General features: G+C 46.5%; 2 protein-coding genes across 3 annotated transcripts in view; both read left to right on the top strand.

The window, feature by feature from the left end:
* The window catches only part of LOC137426870 (protein FAM234B-like), a 129,395-nt gene that overhangs the window by 72,492 nt on the left and 39,613 nt on the right, over positions 1–17,290 (top strand). For both annotated transcript variants that reach the window (XM_068115849.2, XM_068115850.2), the window contains one exon: positions 16,908–17,069. In XM_068115849.2, the coding sequence (XP_067971950.1) occupies positions 16,908–17,069 (162 nt within the window). The remainder of the gene's footprint in view (positions 1–16,907; positions 17,070–17,290) is intronic.
* LOC144892403 (uncharacterized) lies at positions 76–6,538 on the top strand. Its single transcript, XM_078778942.1, has 2 exons — positions 76–100; positions 5,306–6,538. The coding sequence occupies exon 2, from the start codon at positions 5,406–5,408 to the stop codon at positions 6,444–6,446; it is 1,041 nt and encodes a 346-aa protein (XP_078635068.1). The 5' UTR covers positions 76–100; positions 5,306–5,405; the 3' UTR covers positions 6,447–6,538.

Below are 17,290 nucleotides of genomic sequence, written 5' to 3'. Positions count from 1 at the left end.
AGGCTGCGGATCGCTGTGCTCGGGGTTTATCAGCGACTGCCCGACCAAGTGCGGTGCCGAACAACAGCACCGACCGGGCATGCGCTTTTATATACACGCAGTAAGTGTGTGTAATATTTCCTACCAAACTCATTTCATTGGTGCACACACATGGCTTGTTAAAATACCGACCACGCTTTAGGGCTTCGACTCGCCAGGACTTTTATAAGTACAAACAACAGTGAACTGGGCTCCTTGACAGGGCATAACCCAAACCGTTAAATGCATTTTGACATTTGTCAACTTTGTGTATCTTTCTCAAAGGGTATTGTGAACATGACTTTCCATCAACACTGAAAAATAAAAGATGCCTCACTGTTTATTACCCTGTGCTCGCGAAGCGAAAATCGGGGTTAAGCAATCGGTTGCGTTCGTGTGCCTTATGTGTGTCGTGTGCCGTACGTGTCTGCATTTAAAAAAATATCATTTTCTCGGCAATCGTTGGTCCGATTGACATGAAATTTTACCGCAGGATCGCCTCTGCCTGTATATTTTTTTGCTGTTAATTATGACGTAATAGGTCACGTGGTACGGACGCCACCTTGGAAAAACGTTACACCTCTATATCTCCCAAACCGCTTAATGGAAAAAATTGAAACGTGGCTCATTGTCAAGTACACCCCATGGGGAATAAGAAATGTTAATGATGTCATATGTGCCTCCATTATGACATCATAATTCGATAAGTACAACGCTTGATCTGATCAGTATGAAAAAAAAAATCCTCTGCAACTGTTAGTCTGATGAACACGAAATTTTCAGAATATGAGCGGCTCCTCCTGTAGAATTGTTCTAATGATAATTATGACGTCATTGGTCACGTGGTACAGGCGCCATCTTGGAAAAATCGAAAAAATTTGCACCTCTATATCTCCAAAACCACTCCATGGACAAAAATAGAAATATGGCTCAATGTCAAGCACTCCCCTTGATGAACAAGATATGTTATAGATGATGTCATCAGTACCGTAATAATGACGTCATAATTCGGCAAGTACAACGCTTGATTCGATCAGTATGAATTTTTTTCTCTGCAATTCTTGGACCGATTGACACTAAATTTTCACCATAGGAGCGCCTCCTCCTGTGCAATATTTCAATGATAAGTATGACGTCATAGTTCAGCGGTAAATGCGCCATCTTGCAAAAACCGAAAAACTTTGCCCCTCTATATCTCAGACCCCGCTCCATGGAAAAAATTGAAACGTGGCTCATTGTCAAGTGCTCTCCATGGGGAATAAGATATGTTAACGATGACGTCATTGGTGCCTTCATGATGACATAAATTGACAGGGACAACACTTAGTCTGATCATTTTGAAATTTATTGAGCGAAATCTACGCAACAATTATATTGGAGAATATAAATTTGTCACGTGGTCTGGCAGCCATATTGGATCAAAGAAAAAAAACCTTCAAAAACAAAAGAGTTCACTCGCACCAAGTTAACTGCGCAGGGTAAGTATTCTATGAATACCATCTAGTTGCACAAGTTTTCCGACATGTGATCCTCTTAATGAGAATCGACTCTGCCAACCAATTGTTTGTGGTGTCAAGTTTTCTTTTTGCACCATAATTTCACCTGAAGTGATCAAACAAAATGGTTTCAACTGAAATCTTCATTCAAAATGGCCCCTACTTGACATCGTTTTATTTTCTTAAACATAACTTGACAGTAAAGATCCTCTGCTTTTACGATTTGCTGTTCAAACCGTTCAGCACCCTGGCAGGGTTTACGAGGCTGCTTTGGCTTTTGTGTTTTCCTTGGACAATCAAAACGTATGTATTTGAATGGTCTTCCAAACTGGTCTGTCCGCAAAAGCAATATTGCTTTGGGAAAACGCTGACCGTGCTTTGCGCCCAGCACCTTTATCCATGAATGCGGTGCGGAAAGCCCTGCTCTGCCAACGCAAAGCGAGGGAGGAAGATTATTGGTTGTTTTTTATGGATTTTGGCAACGCAATTAAAATTGCCACTTTAACTTTTCGTCAAGCTCGAGCCTCTCTTGGCCCACAAAGTCTGTTTTTGCTCAGGGCTCTATAAACAGCCCCTGTTTGTTCCAAGATGTCGCGCAGGGGAAATGAGAGAGGGCAGTGCAGTTGCGTCCTGCAGGGATTCTTGCTCTTTTATGAACGGACTCGGCCTGGAGCTGTGCAGTCCACGATGCAGGAGGCGACTTGCCCAAATCAACTTCTTTCTTTTTCCTCCATGCAATTGCTTGTTGTATTGGTTGGTGATGGGCAACCTTGCTCCTTCCGAGCTTGTATTGGACAGATGGTGAAAGGGTCATTGATGCATGCATTGCGTTTGATCTGACCTCTTGTTGGTGGCTGCACCACTTTTTGAAGCTGTCCCAATTATTACAGGCCAGAGTGTTTTAATGGGCTAAGGTTTGACCGATAGACGGTACTGTATTTGTAAATTTGCTGGAGTTCCAACCCAGATTTTCTTTTTTTTTGTATACAATATGATAAAGGGAGCGGGAGACAAGATGGAGAGCAGGGACATCGGGAGATCTGTGGGAGGGAGAGGGCTTGGGGGGGGGGGAGGAGGCATGGGAAGGGAGGGGGTGGGAACTCTTCGCAAACTGGGCCCCGTGCTTTTTCTGGTCTTCATCAATGATCTCTCTGACTCTCTCGAAAATCCTCTCTATCTCTTTGCTGATGACTCCACTCTCTGCCGCTCCATTCCTCTTCCCTCAGATCGGCAGTCTGCTGCCTCCTCACTCTCTGAAGACCTGGACAAAATCACAGACTGGTCAAACAAGTGGAACATGTCTTTCAATCCTGACAAATCTCACACTCTTACTATGTCTCTCCGAAAAGATCGACTGGACAACCCTCCCATCTACTTTCTCAACAATCCTCTCCAAGAAGTTCTGTCGCTCAAGATTTTGGGTCTCACTATCTGCCATGATCTTTCTTGGGAAAACCACATTTCCAAGCTGGCCTCCAAAGCCAGTCGCCGACTGGGCATCCTCCGTCGTGCGAAGTCCTTCCTCGGCACACCTGAGCTCCTCACCACATACAAGGCTTTCATCCGCAGCTCAATGGAATACTGTTCTCCCCTATGGGCCGGTGCTCCTGCCTCACACCTAGCTCGGCTTCACGCTGTTGAAACCAAAGCTTTCAGAATTATTGGAATCTCCCGCGATGAAGCTATCTCTGAGGGCCTTTCACTCACTCACCGCAGGCAGGTAGGTGGTCTTTCTTTCTTCTACCGACTCCTCTCCGGCCTTGCACCCCCAGCTCTCTCTGTGCTCTGTCCCCCAAATATTCCTACAGGTCGCACAAGATCTGCCAGCAACCCTCTGATGGTTAAACTGCCGAAATCTCGGCTCTCCGCTCACCTTCACTCTTTCATTCCTCTTTTCTCCCGCCTCTGGAACAAACTCCCTCACTCCCTTCAATCCCACTCCTCCCTCCAGGTCTTTAAAACAGCTGTTCACCACCATCTCTTATCTTCCCCCATCCAAAACCTTGATCTTTTCTACCCCCGCTAATTCACCCCAGATCCACCTTGTTTGAAATTCCAACTTCTTTCCTGGAAGTCCTGGCAGTGTCCATATGTTTTATACCTCTCCCACTGCCCCCTTCCCACGCCCCCCCCAAAGCCCTCGCCCTCTCTCAGATCTCTCGATGTCTCCATGTCTCTCGGTCCCTGCTCTCAAATGTTGTGTTTGTGTCCTTCCCCCTCTCTCCCCATCTTGTCTACCGCTCCCTATGTTATATGTTTTATGTGTCGGTTTGTCTTTCTGTGTGATTAATGTTCGCTCTTTCACGAGCCTCGATATTGTATACAAAAAAAAAAAAAAAAAAAAAAAAAAAAAAACCCCCCCCCCCCGCCCTATTGAATGTTAATGGCTGTAAGGAAGTTCTACCAAGCAGGTAAGCTGGCTTAAGATCCATCCCTTAGAATGGCCCATTTATTCACACAACCATAGATGGCAGTCATTATTTGATCGCAAAACTTGTAAATGGTATGATGTTTTTATATAATCTGAGATCTTCCTTTATTCCATCATTTTGAGTGTCACCATTCATTGTACGCGCTGCTTTCTCAACATGCTGCAGGGTGGAGTCGTGAACTCTCTCGTGTCGCCGAGTTCAGGCTTGTGGATGCAAATCCATTCGGGCACTAATTGGATTGGTCTGTGATTTAAACTTGCTAATAAAGGCCACCAGGAGTTGGTGTGTGCTTGGTATCTCATTTTTGTTACATAAAGTCAATTTGGGAAGATTCTAAATTTATCTCAGTGCCAATTCAACATGAGTTCGGTAAAGTGAAAGCCACACCATATACACGACTCAAAACAATCTCGGGATTTACAATTATTTTTTTTAATTATTATTATTAATATTATTATTGCACAATGACAGTTATATCTTCCATATCATGGATGTAATAATTGTACAATCCCAAGTAATGCTTGCGTATGTTATCCTCCTTCCTGTCCTTCATATTATCCCCTTTTATCTTCTATCCCACTACCTCACCCTCCCTTTTTTGACCAAGTTATTTTTCTCACTTTTCCCAATCTATACTATGAGAACCGTTTTCTGTGTGTCTTATTTTATTACCCTGCGCTTGCGAAGCGAAAAACGAGGTTAAGCAATGTGTGCGTACGTGTGCCGTACGTGTGCCGTGTCTGCATTTTAAAAATTCATTTTCTCGGCAACCGTTGGTCCGAATGACACGAAATTTTACCATAGGAGCGCCTCCGCCTGCATAATCTTTTATTCATAATTATGACGTCATAGGTCACGTGGTGCGGATGCCATATTGGAAAAACGTTACACCTCTATATCTCCCAAACCTCAATGGAAAAAATGGAAACATGGCTCATTGTCAAGCACTCCCCATGGGGAATAAGATATGTTGATGATGTCATTGGTGCCTTAATTATGACGTCATAATTCGACAAGTACAACGCTTGAACTGATCAGTATGAAAAAAAAATTCTTCTGTAATTGTTAGTCTGATTGCCACGAAATTTTCACCATCGGAGTTGTAGTGAAATTATACATTATACCAAAGTTGAACCCAGGAGAGATACTCGCTTCAGCCACTGAAGGGCGTCTATAAAACCTGGGACGTCCGCGACGCTGAGCCACTCCTGTGACAGTTACTTTACATGTAGTCTTGAATGGTACGTATATGCTAGACTCGCACATATATACTAGACTCGCTTGCTTTGACTATTATTATCGGTCCTCTCTGTATGATACCAAGATCCTGATATCTATTGCATGATTGTATTTTTACAGGATGATGCCAAAGATCTAATTGAGATTAAACCTACCTATGGGACAAAGTTGTGGATCTGGTTGATTTTCACAACACTTAATCTCAATTAGATCTACAGAAATGGCGGGACACAAGATGATCAATGTACCGACACTCGGCTCCGACCCACAAGCTGAGGATTCGGGCTCGGTGTTCGCTCACTGGCTCAAAACGCTGGAGAACCAGTTCGGCGCCCAGGATGCCGTTCCCACCGCTGAAACGAAGCTGTCTGTGCTACAGACCAAAGTCGACCACAACGTCTACAGGAGCATCGCACGATGTACGAAGTACAATGCCGCCGTGGCAGAACTAAAGCGCCTTTACATTAAGAAACGGAGCGTCGTGTACAACAGGCATCTGCTCGCCACGCGACGTCACCAGCCAACCGAGTCGATCGACCGCTTCGCTCAGGAGCTGCGGCACCTCTTCGCGGACAGTACTCAAGAGGTACGGACACACGAGCAAGTCCAAGACGATCTTGTCCGAGACGCTTTCGTTTCCGGAATCGGCTCTACAGATCTGAGACTCAGGCTCTTGGAGACAGCTGACCTGACGTTCGCGGAGGCCCTACGGTTGGCCAACGTTTACACTGAGGCCCGGAAACAATCCACCGCTTATGAACACGCACGGGTCGTCGCGGGGACTTCTCAACTCGCGCGATCGGAGAGGGCTACCGCCGAGGATACGGGTGCAGGCTCGGCTGCGGCCGAGCCCCTGGCCGCTCCCGAGGTGGACTCGGATTCCGGCCTAGCAGCAGCTACACCAGCCAGGCCCAGGCCTGACCGGAACGCGACGTGTTACTTCTGTGGCAACCGACAGCATCCCAGGTCAGCGTGTCCGGCTCGGGAAGCCATATGCCATTTGTGTTCTACAAAAGGACACTTTGCTAAAGTCTGCAAGAAGGCCGCGCGGGGCACACGAGCACGCGCGACCTTGAATGGGCTTATCGCCGAGCCAGCGGACCGAGCACAGAGCGGGGCGCCTCACCCGGCCTTGATGAGCTGTCCTCCTCCTCCCGGGCCCCTGGCTGCACGCATGTCCTTGGTGAAATACATCGGGCCGCCACAACACATGGCGCGAACGCGACCGGCCGCGGAGCGACCGACCTTGACTGGCGTTTGAACGCCTTCCTCAAACAAACAAAAAGTTCCGGCTTTGAAAGATCCTCCTGTTGTGCATGCGCATGCGCCATCTGACAGCAGTGAAAGTACAATTGACTGTGATCTTTCGCACGTGACACGAGCGCGCCCTCTGACGGCAGCTCGTACGAACTACACGCTCTTGATCGAGCACATGTTGACTGCGATCTTTCGCACGTGACACGAGCGCCATCTGACGGCGGCTCGTACGAACTACACGCTCCTGGACCGGCACGACCAACTATGCGTTTGGCACGGGGGCCCTCCGGAGGCTCCTCAAACGACCGGAAAACTGCAGCCGGTGTGGGATCCACGCGTGAGGCGCGATCTTCTCGCTCGGACGGCGCAATACCTGCCGGATCTTCTGGCCTTGATCAGGCCATTATCCCGCTCTTGGTCGAAGGCATTTTTGCACGGGCCCTAGTCGACACAGGATCTACGGATAGTTTCATCGATCAGTGGCTGGTGCGTCAACATGGTTGGCTGGTCATCGGGACTACACGACGGATCTTCATGGCCTCTCAGGGACTTCGGCTCAGCACGAAGGGGGAATGTCGATTGAAACTTGTGATAAAGGGACGCATGTTTTCCGATGTACATCTCATGGTCTTGCCTGCCTTATGTGCTGACATCCTGTTAGGACACGATTTCCTTAAGCGACATGGACGTTTGGAAATTGAATTCGGTGGGACGGACACGCTTGCTGTGTGTACACTCGCGAGAATGGAAATTGAGCCTCTTTCGCTGTTCCCCAACCTGACCACTGACTGCGCTCCTGTAGCGGTAAAATCGCGGCGCTACTCACGAGCGGACGCGCAATTCATTGCGGAAGAAACGGCCCAACTCTTAAAGGACGGTGTTATCGAACCTAGCCGGTCGCCGTGGCGGGCCCAGGTCTTAGTGGTGCGAAGTGAGGCCCATCGCCGGCGCATGGTAATCGACTACTCACAGACGGTTAATCGCTTTATACAGCTGGACGCCTACCCCTTACCGGGGATGGATGCGCTAGTACGACTGGTGGCCCAGTACTCCATCTACAGCACTCTCGATCTGCATAGTGCGTATCATCAGATCCCCATCTTTAGGGCTGATCGCATCTACACCGCCTTTGAATCGGGTCAAAGGTTATACCAGTACACCCGATTACCTTTTGGGGTAACGAACGGGGTCGCCTGTTTTCAGAGGGCTATGGACGACCTCGTTACTAAGGAGAACTTGACAGATGTCTTTGTCTATCTGGACAATGTTACGGTTTGTGGGTATGACCAGGAGCATCACGATGCTAATCTGAAGCGCTTCCTCGAGGTCGCGCATAGGTAGCGCCTAACCATGAATGAGGCTAAGTGTCGTTACTCTCAACGCACGATAGATCTTCTGGGGTACACCGTGACCCATGGCTCTGTCTCTCCGGATAAGGAGCGTCTGCGACCATTGCTTGATATGGCCCCGCCCGGCGATCGAGCTTCGCTGAAGCGTGCTCTCGGGCTGTTCGCCCACTATTCGAAGTGGGTGCAAAATTTCTCCACGAAGCTCCGCCCCCTCGTGGCCTGCGACACGTTCCCCATGAGCCCGGCCGCCTTGGGGGCCTTAAGGCCGACATCGCTGGCGCTGCTGTGGCGACGATCGACGAGAGCAAATCTTTCGTCTTAGAAAGTGATGCCTCGGATCATGCGATAGCGGCGACTCTCTCCCAAGGGGGGGCGCCCTGTGGCTTTCTTTTCGCGGACTCTCACCTCCGCTGAGCGGAGGCATTCGTCTGTCGAAAAGGAAGCGTATGCGATCGTCGAGTCGATTCGGCGATGGCGACCGTACTTACTCGGGCGATGCTTCCAAATCATCACGGACCAACAAAGCGTTGCGTTCATGTACGACACCTTACATGCTCAACGTATTAAGAATGAGAAAATCACTCGCTGGCGTATCGAACTCGCCGACTTCTGCTACACCATCAAATACCGCCCGGGGAAGGATAACCTGGTCGCCGACGCCTTATCGAGGCCGGCTACGTGCGCGGGGATCGTAACTTTGGAGGGGCTGCGCACTTTGCACGACACTATGTGTCATCCAGGGGTGACGCGTTTCGCTCATTTTGTGCGTAGTGGTAATCTGCCGTACTCGATTGAGGACATCCGCCGGATCTGCCGTGACTGCGCTATATGTGCGTAACTCAAACCGCGTTTTTACAACCCTCCCATGGGACGCTGGTTAGGGCTACTAGACCGTGGGAGAGATTGGCAATGGATTTCAAAGGACCGCTGCCGGTGTCGAGCAACTCTCGTTACCTGCTCACTATCATTGATGAGTACTCGCGATTCCCTTTTGCTTACACGTGCGGGGATATGACGGCTGCCACGGTCATACGGTGCCTGCAGAATTTGTTTTCTATGTTTGGGTATCCGGCCTACGTGCATACCGATCGGGGTGCGGTGTTTCTGTCGCAGGAGGTGAGAGGTTATTTGCTCCAAAATAATGTTGCTTCTAGTTACACCACACCGTACAGACCCCAGGCGAATGGGCAGATCGAACGCTTCAATGGGATTATATGAAGGGCCGTCACGCTAAGCCTCCGGACCCTCGGCCGGGGTCTCGATAAATGGGCTTGGTCGCTACCTGCGGCTCTGAACTCGATCCGGGCTCTCCTATGTACGGCCACCAACCAGACTCCTCACGAAAGACTGTTCCACCACCCTAGAAGCTCGGGTAGTATCCGATCTTTACCCAGCTGGCTCGCTGAGCCGGGGCCGGCTTATCTCAAACGAGCGGTGCGCACGAGCAAGTACGACCCCTTTGTGGATAAGGTGCAGGTACTCCAGGCTAATCCCGAGCATGCTCGTGTGCTGACGGCAGATGGACGCGAGTCCACTGTCTCCGTACGCCATCTCGCCCCTTGTGGGGTCATCGACCCTTATAGGGATATCGACGAACCGATCTACGAGTCTATGGACGCTACCGAAGCTTCCTCTATGGAACCTTTGCCGTCACCTCTGCCGTCACCTACACCCCTGCCTGAAGGCTCTGAGGTGCCCCCTCCGACACCTGCCTCCAGCGGCTACTCCAACGCAGGGGACTCCGGGCTTGGGGACGCCGTACCCGGTAGTTTCCGGACGCGGGCTGGCAGGGTAGTTCGCCACCCCGACCGCTACGGGTGGACCGACTGACATGGAATGACGTACCCCAATCAATTAATGCTGACGCACGCTTGCGATCTGCCTAGCGGCAGTATAGTTCTAACGGCGGGGAGAATGTAGTGAAATTATACATTATACCAAAGTTGAACCCAGGAGAGATACTCGCTTCAGCCACTGAAGGGCGTCTATAAAACCTGGGACGTCCGCGACGCTGAGCCACTCCTGTGACAGTTACTTTACATGTAGTCTTGAATGGTACGTATATGCTAGACTCGCTTGCTTTGACTATTATTATCGGTCCTCTCTGTATGATACCAAGATCCTGATATCTATTGCATGATTATATTTTTACAGGATGATGCCAAAGATCTAATTGAGATTAAACCTACCTATGGGACAAAGCTGTGGATCTGGTTGATTTTCACAACAGGAGTGCCTCCTCCTGTGGAATTTTTAAAATGATAATTATGACGTCATAGGTCATGGGGTACAGGCGCCATCTTGGAAAAATCGAAAAACGTTGCACTTCTATATCTCCGAAACCGCTCTATGGAAAAAATTGAAACGTGGCTCATTGTAAATAACCCCATATGGGGAATAGGTGTTAACGATGACTTCATTGGTGCCATAATAATGACGTCATAATTCGACAGCGACAACGCTTACTCTGATCAGTTTTAATTTTATTGAGCATGATCTATGCAACAATTATATTAGAGAATATACATTTATGATGTCATCGCTCACGTGGTCTGGTAGCCATATTGGATTAAAAAAGAAGGAAACATTAAAAAACAGAAGAGTTGGCTCACACCAAGTTGACTGCGCAGGGTAAGTATTCTATTAATACCATCTAGTTTTTTTTTTATGTTGAAGGCTCCAGTCATGGACTACATAGTCCTCATCGAGGCCAGGCCTTAATAGTGTAGCAGCATAGCAAACCTGTTGTGCATTTTGTGATACAAGCACCAAATTTGGCACAAATGTACATTAATATGTTGCGAACATTTTCAGATATTGGGCCACTTGAAATTCCGTAATTTTCTTTTTCAAATTTTTTCAAATTTCGTAATTTCAAATTTTTCGGGTGACACCGTCACAATTTCGGTCTTCGAGGCCGGCCGATATAGTGGGGCGGCTTAGCCCAAATATTCAAAAGAATTGTGCATTTTGTGATACAAGCACCAAATTTGGCACAAATGTACATTAATATGTTGCGAACATTGTGTGGTCAGCAATGAAGACGAGAGTCTGAATTACATGTATGCAAAAGACCTTGTGAACCAGTGAAGCAAATACACGGGTAAGCATGAATTAAATCTAGGGCATGATATAATTTCCATGATGTTTACCTCTACACTCAATGGTGGAAGGAGGTAATGTTTTGATCCCAGCTTGTCTGTATGTCTGTTTGTCTGTTAGTCCACAAAATTCCAGACAAAGCTTGTAGTAGTGGTAGTTGTAGTGGTAGTGGTGATAACAGAAATTGTTATATAGAACTGAACTTATATTATTATTATATGCAGAAAATAACTTCATTTCTATATGCCCTGCAGTGGACAGGTTAATTGGTTTATGCACTGAAGGGGTCACCCTGGTGTGCACTGCTGTGTTCTGCCTCACTGAGTTGTTCAGGTATGATGTACTCAGCACAAGCTTCCGGTCGGCCCGGAGGTGGGGGTGCGGGGCCTGTCACGGAACGTCAAAACAAACGGCCTGCCGGGGCCGCCCAAAAGTCGGGCGTGAGGGGCGCGTCCACTAATGGAACGCCTCTCGCTTCCCAGATCGAGGGCCACGTGGTCAGGAGAACCTCGTCCCTTCCGGTCACACTTTGCCTATCGGCCGGCCTCGAAGACCGAAATTGTGACGGTGTCACCCGAAAAATTTGAAATTACGAAATTTGAAAAAATTTGAAAAAACAAATTACGGAATTTCAAGTGGCCCAATATCTGAAAATGTTCGCAACATATTAATGTACATTTGTGCCAAATTTGGTGCTTGTATCACAAAATGCACAATTCTTTTGAATATTTGGGCTAAGCCGCCCCACTATAAATAAAATAACTACATAACGAGAAATAAAAGAGAGAATGTAAAGGTGAGATGTGAAAATGAGTAAGAAAAGTGTGTGAAGAAAAGTGCGTGATGAAAAGTGTATGATGAAAAGTGTATGATGAGAAGTGTATGATGAGAAGTGTATGATGAGAAGTGTATGATGAAAAGTGTATGATGAAAAGTGTATGATGAAAAGTGTATGATGAAAAGTGTATGATGAAAAGTGTATGATGAAAAGTGTGTGATGAAAAGTGCGTGATGAAAAGTGCGTGATGAAAAGTGCGTGATGAAAAGTGCGTGATGAAAAGTGCGTGATGAAAAGTGCGTGATGAAAAGTGCGTGATGAAAAGTGCGTGATGAATAGTGTGTATGATGAATAGTGTGTATGGTGAAGAGTGTATCATGAAACGTGTATCATGAAACGTGTATCATGAAACGTGTATCATGAAACGTGTATCATGAAACGTGTATCATGAAACGTGTATGATGTTTGTTTGTGAGAAAGAGATTGAAGATAGCCCGGCAGCTATAGTTTGAGTGAGACAGAAAGTAAGACCAGCAATCCTGAGACGGAGAGTGTTAGATGGTTCAGGGTGCCACTTTAATGCTCCTAAGTCAGAACCATAGTACTACCCTGAGCAGTTGCCGTATTCAACCTGCTACCTAACGTCTGTGTGTGTCGTCATTTTTCTCAGACGGTTGAATGGATCTTTGTCAAACGTTCAGAGGTTCATCAGTGAGTGCCGGGGAGTGTTTTCGGCAAACAAAATTAAAAAAGAAATTTTTTTAAGTTCGATTTTTTCTTTTTGGTGATTTAAACAAATTGGTCTATAGTGTGTGAGGTATTATAGCCTTTATATATAATATATAATATTATAGTATTGTAGCCTTTATATTATAGCCTTTATAGCTGTGTGAGAGGTATTATTAAATTATCCCTGATTAGTGTGTGTTATTATAATAATAATAAATATTAATTTTCCTTAGTAGGTGTCGGGAAGTGTTTTCGGCACAGACAAAAAAAAAAAAATTGATGCCAGGTAGCGCCAGGTACTTCTGCTAGTATGTAATATGCAAAGAAAAAAAAATCCATTCTCTTGTTTCATATCCAGATTGATAATGAAACCCTGACGAAACGTACCGGAGAACATAACAGCTGTGTGGGCTTATGGGAAAATAAACCATGCAACTTTTACAAAGAAGCTTACAACGGTTACCGAGTAGATCTCACTTGCACGTTCTCAGCAAATAATTTGATCACGGGCATAAATAGTGTTTCCGTTCATACAAACTAACTTGCCCTTCCTCTTCCTTTCCGCTTCCTTTCAAAATAATTGTGTCAGTTGCACCAACATTCATTCTGGTGGATCTCCTGGATATCGCTTTCATTTCTGATCGCATTTATCTACATAATAATAGCGTAAGGACTCGACTTTGTTATCCCATTTACGCCGCACCCAGTGACCCGATGCCCACGGCACTAATGGATTTACGATCTACGAACCGCGCTCTTTGTTTATCATGTACAGACATACTCGAAAAATCTGAATTAGCCGACGTTGGGGCCCAAAAGCATCCGATTAACTGCCGATACGACGCCATCTTACGACGCCATCGTATTGGCGTCTGCTGGGTGAAGGCGAAGCAAGCCGTCCGCTGATTGGACAGTCGAAGGCGACAGCAAGCCGTCCACTGAGTGGACAATCCCAAAGTGGTGCTATGCCGATTCCTATTACGAATCCATTCATTTTTCAAAAGTATCTCGTAGCGTTGTCATTTAAGTAGATTGCAATAAATACGTTCATATACGCACTCTTCATTCTCATCTTTCTTCCTAACTCTTACTCGGACAAGCAAATCCCCTATGCCATCCATAATGGTACACTCTATCCATACACCACATCCTCCCTTCCGTGGATGTTCCACGGGTTTCGGCTAGTCTATATAATAATAGCGTAAGGACTCGACTTTGTTATCCCTTTTACGCCGCACCCAGTGACCCGATGCCCACGGCACTAATGGATTTACGATCTACGAACCGCGCTCTTTGTTTATCACGTACAGACATACTCGAAAAATCTGAATTAGCCGACGTTGGGGCCCAAAAGCATCCGATTAACTGCCGATACGACGCCATCTTACGACGCCATCGTATTGGCGTCTGCTGGGCGAAGGCGAAGCACGTCGTCCGCTGATTGGACAGGCGAAGGCGAAAGCAAGCCGTCCACTGAGTGGACAATCCAGAGCATGCATTTGTGCCGGTGTCGGCGATCGTTGTTCATATACGCACTCTTCATTCTCATCTTTCTTCATAACTCTTACTCGGACAAGCAAATCCCCTATGCCAACCATAATGGTACACTCTATCCATACACCACATCCTCCCTTCCGTGGATGTTCCACGGGTTTCGGCTAGTCTATATAATAATAGCGTAAGGACTCGACTTTGTTATCCCTTTTACGCCGCACCCAGTGACCCGATGCCCACGGCACTAATGGATTTACGATCTACGAACCGCGCTCTTTGTTTATCACGTACAGACATACTCGAAAAATCTGAATTAGCCGACGTTGGGGCCCAAAAGCATCCGATTAACTGCCGATACGACGCCATCTTACGACGCCATCGTATTGGCGTCTGCTGGGCGAAGGCGAAGCACGTCGTCCGCTGATTGGACAGGCGAAGGCGAAAGCAAGCCGTCCACTGAGTGGACAATCCAGAGCATGCATTTGTGCCGGTGTCGGCGATCGTTGTTCATATACGCACTCTTCATTCTCATCTTTCTTCATAACTCTTACTCGGATAAGCAAATCCCCTATGCCAACCATAATGGTACACTCTATCCATACACCACATCCTCCCTTCCGTGGATGTTCCACGGGTTTCGGCTAGTTTGTATTAAAAGGCGTAGCATGCCTCTCGAGTCGCTGCGCGTCCGGCACACATCGGGACGTCTTCTTCTTCTCCTCGGTATCAAGTGCAGCGTCTCACTGTGCGTAAAACAAAATGGCGCGGGTTATTCAAAGCTTTTCACTGATTTTCAGCTTTTATTCCACACTTAGACATTTGGAGACATAGGTATGCTTATATGGAAGGGTTAGTCATAACTACATTATATCACACATATCTTAGGGGGACAGGAGCAATAGCTGGGGAGACGTTCCGATTACAAACTTCAGAAATAAGCAACAACAACAACAACAACAACATGCATTTTTAGACCATTTTCCCTGCTAGAGCGGGGGTTAGCTTTGCGGTCCCCATGACAATCTTCTCCATTTTGCCCTATTTTCTGCATCTCCCCTTGTTTAACCCCCTTGCCCGCATTTCTTCTTCCACCATCTTTAGCTAAGTCTTTCTCGGTCTTCCCCATCCTCTACTTCCTTCTACATTCATTTCCATCACTCTTCTCAACCAGTCACTTTCATCCTTCCTCAACACATGACCAAACCATCTCACCCTGTTTCTCTTCACAGCATCAATCACAGGCTCTATTCCCATCATCTTTCGCAATTCATCATTTGGCTTCCTCTCTCTCAACGATACTCCGCACATCCACCGAACCATTCGCATTTCCACCCTTTCCAGCCTTCGTTGCTGCTCTACGTTCATTACCTATGTCTCGCTCCCATAAATCATAGCACTTCTCACACATGCAGCATACACCTTTCCCTTCAGCTTCAACGACACTCCCCTCCTCATCAGCACGCCACTCCCCTCCTCATCAGCACGCCGCTCAGTTCCCCGAAACTTCTTCCATTCACATCTCACTCTTGCAACCGTTGCCGAGTCTGATCCACCTTCTCCATTCAGCATGTCTCCTAGGTAGCAAAATGTTTTCACAAAACTTCAGAAATAAGCGTTTTAATGGTATAGATTAAATGTGCTGTGATGGATGTAATGCCTGGAAAGAAGCATTCTATAAATACACACGAGCATATCAATAAAGCCCTGCAACATCATATCAGGAACACTTATTTTGGGATCAACACAATTTGATTTCATTCTCATCCAGGTTTATTCACTTATTTCTCTCTCTCTCTCTCTTATTGATTTGTAAGTTTGTTGTGAAGTGTTGGATGATTCCAAGATGGTTGTACATTTGTCTGATAATGACAACGACCGCTTGTTACTTCTGCCACCAAAGGTGGATGGAGGTTATGTTCTCACCCCTGTCTGTTTGTTTGTTTGTTTGTTTGTGAACAAAATATCTCAAAAGGTTGTGGACGGATTCGGACGAAATTTGTCAGAGATGTAGCATATGTCACAAGGACGAAACTATTAGATTTTGGTGAAGGTCCGGATTCGGATCCGGCTACTATAATTTTTTAAGTGATTCTTCACCATTGGGAGATAGGGGCAAAAACTATACATAGCAGGATATCTCAAAAAGTTGCGGACGGATTTGGATGAAACTTGGTGGACCGGTTGGGTGTCTGACAAGGAAAAATAGATTCGATTTTGGTGAAGATCTGAATATGGATTCGGATCTGAGAATTATTTAATTTCTTAAGTGATTCTTCACCATTGAGAGATAGGGCCAAAAACTATACATTGCGGGATATCTCAAAGTTATGGACGGATTTGCACGAAACTTGGTGGACCGGTTGTGTGTGACGAGGAAGAATCGATTAGATTTTGGTGAAGATCTGAATATGGATTCGGATATGAGAATTATTTAATTTTTGACTTTTGATTCTTCACCATTGAGTGATATGGCCAACCAGGCGGAGGTATGCTCTCTACTGAGTGCCGTTCAAGTTAATTTTGCATTCATTCGTGGTTATTTGGCATAACAAAATGACTGGAAGCACATGGAATCCAATCTCACAAAACAAAGAGAAAGGAAGCCAACCCTGGGAGAGCAACAACACAACAACATGCATTTTAAGGCCATTTTCCCTGCTAGAGCGGGGGTTAGACTGGGAGAGCACAGGAATTTATTGCTATCGCACTCTTGCCAAAAAAACCTTTATCTTACAAAAATAAAAATAAAATATTACAGGGTAAGTGGGAGAATGGTGTGCAAGTTTGTGTTTTATTGCCACAATCTTTACAAAGAGCCATAAACACAGAATCCACCAGCTTCTTGCAAAAGGAACGTTTAGTTCAGAACAACCTGCTCACCGAACTATTTTCTGATGATGTTATTTTTTTTGAAATTCCATCTTGGTGGTCGGTGTTTTGCCATTGTGCCGTCTTACACAGTGAAAAACAGACATGACCGCAGCCTCAATACTCAGCAGTGTCCCGCCCTTAGGTTTATTTGCTGGATGGTGCCATTGGTGTCGAGTTGTGGCATTTGGAGATACCCATTCGTGATCTACCGACGGACCAGGACACAGCAGCCGCGCTGAGCACCCGCAGTCATGGCCCGGCATTCCTGTTCTGGGCAGGAAAGACCAAATCCATTGGATCACAGGTCGTGCACCCGGTCCTTATTTATTTATTTACTTATTTATTTTTGCACAACACTTACAGAAAGGCTAAAACACTTGACCGAATATTATAGGATAATAATACGAATTCCCTTACAAGGAAATTCAACGCAAGAGGGTATTGGACCAATCAAGCCCATGTGATGGTTGCCAGCCTATGGTTATTTGTCTGTGCACTATCCCCTTAAAATGCTGAGCATCAAGC

This window comes from Myxine glutinosa, chromosome 5 (genome assembly GCF_964187855.1).
Source record: "Myxine glutinosa chromosome 5, kmMyxGlut1.1, whole genome shotgun sequence".
Classification (NCBI taxonomy): domain Eukaryota; kingdom Metazoa; phylum Chordata; class Myxini; order Myxiniformes; family Myxinidae; genus Myxine; species Myxine glutinosa.
Note: the sequence above shows the minus strand (reverse complement) of the source record. Positions and strands in the feature narration are given on the sequence as shown.

Coding starts and splice junctions, on each gene's coding strand:
- LOC144892403 (XM_078778942.1), top strand. CDS start 5,406: ATGGCGGGACACAAGATGATCAATGTACCGACACTCGGCTCCGACCCA.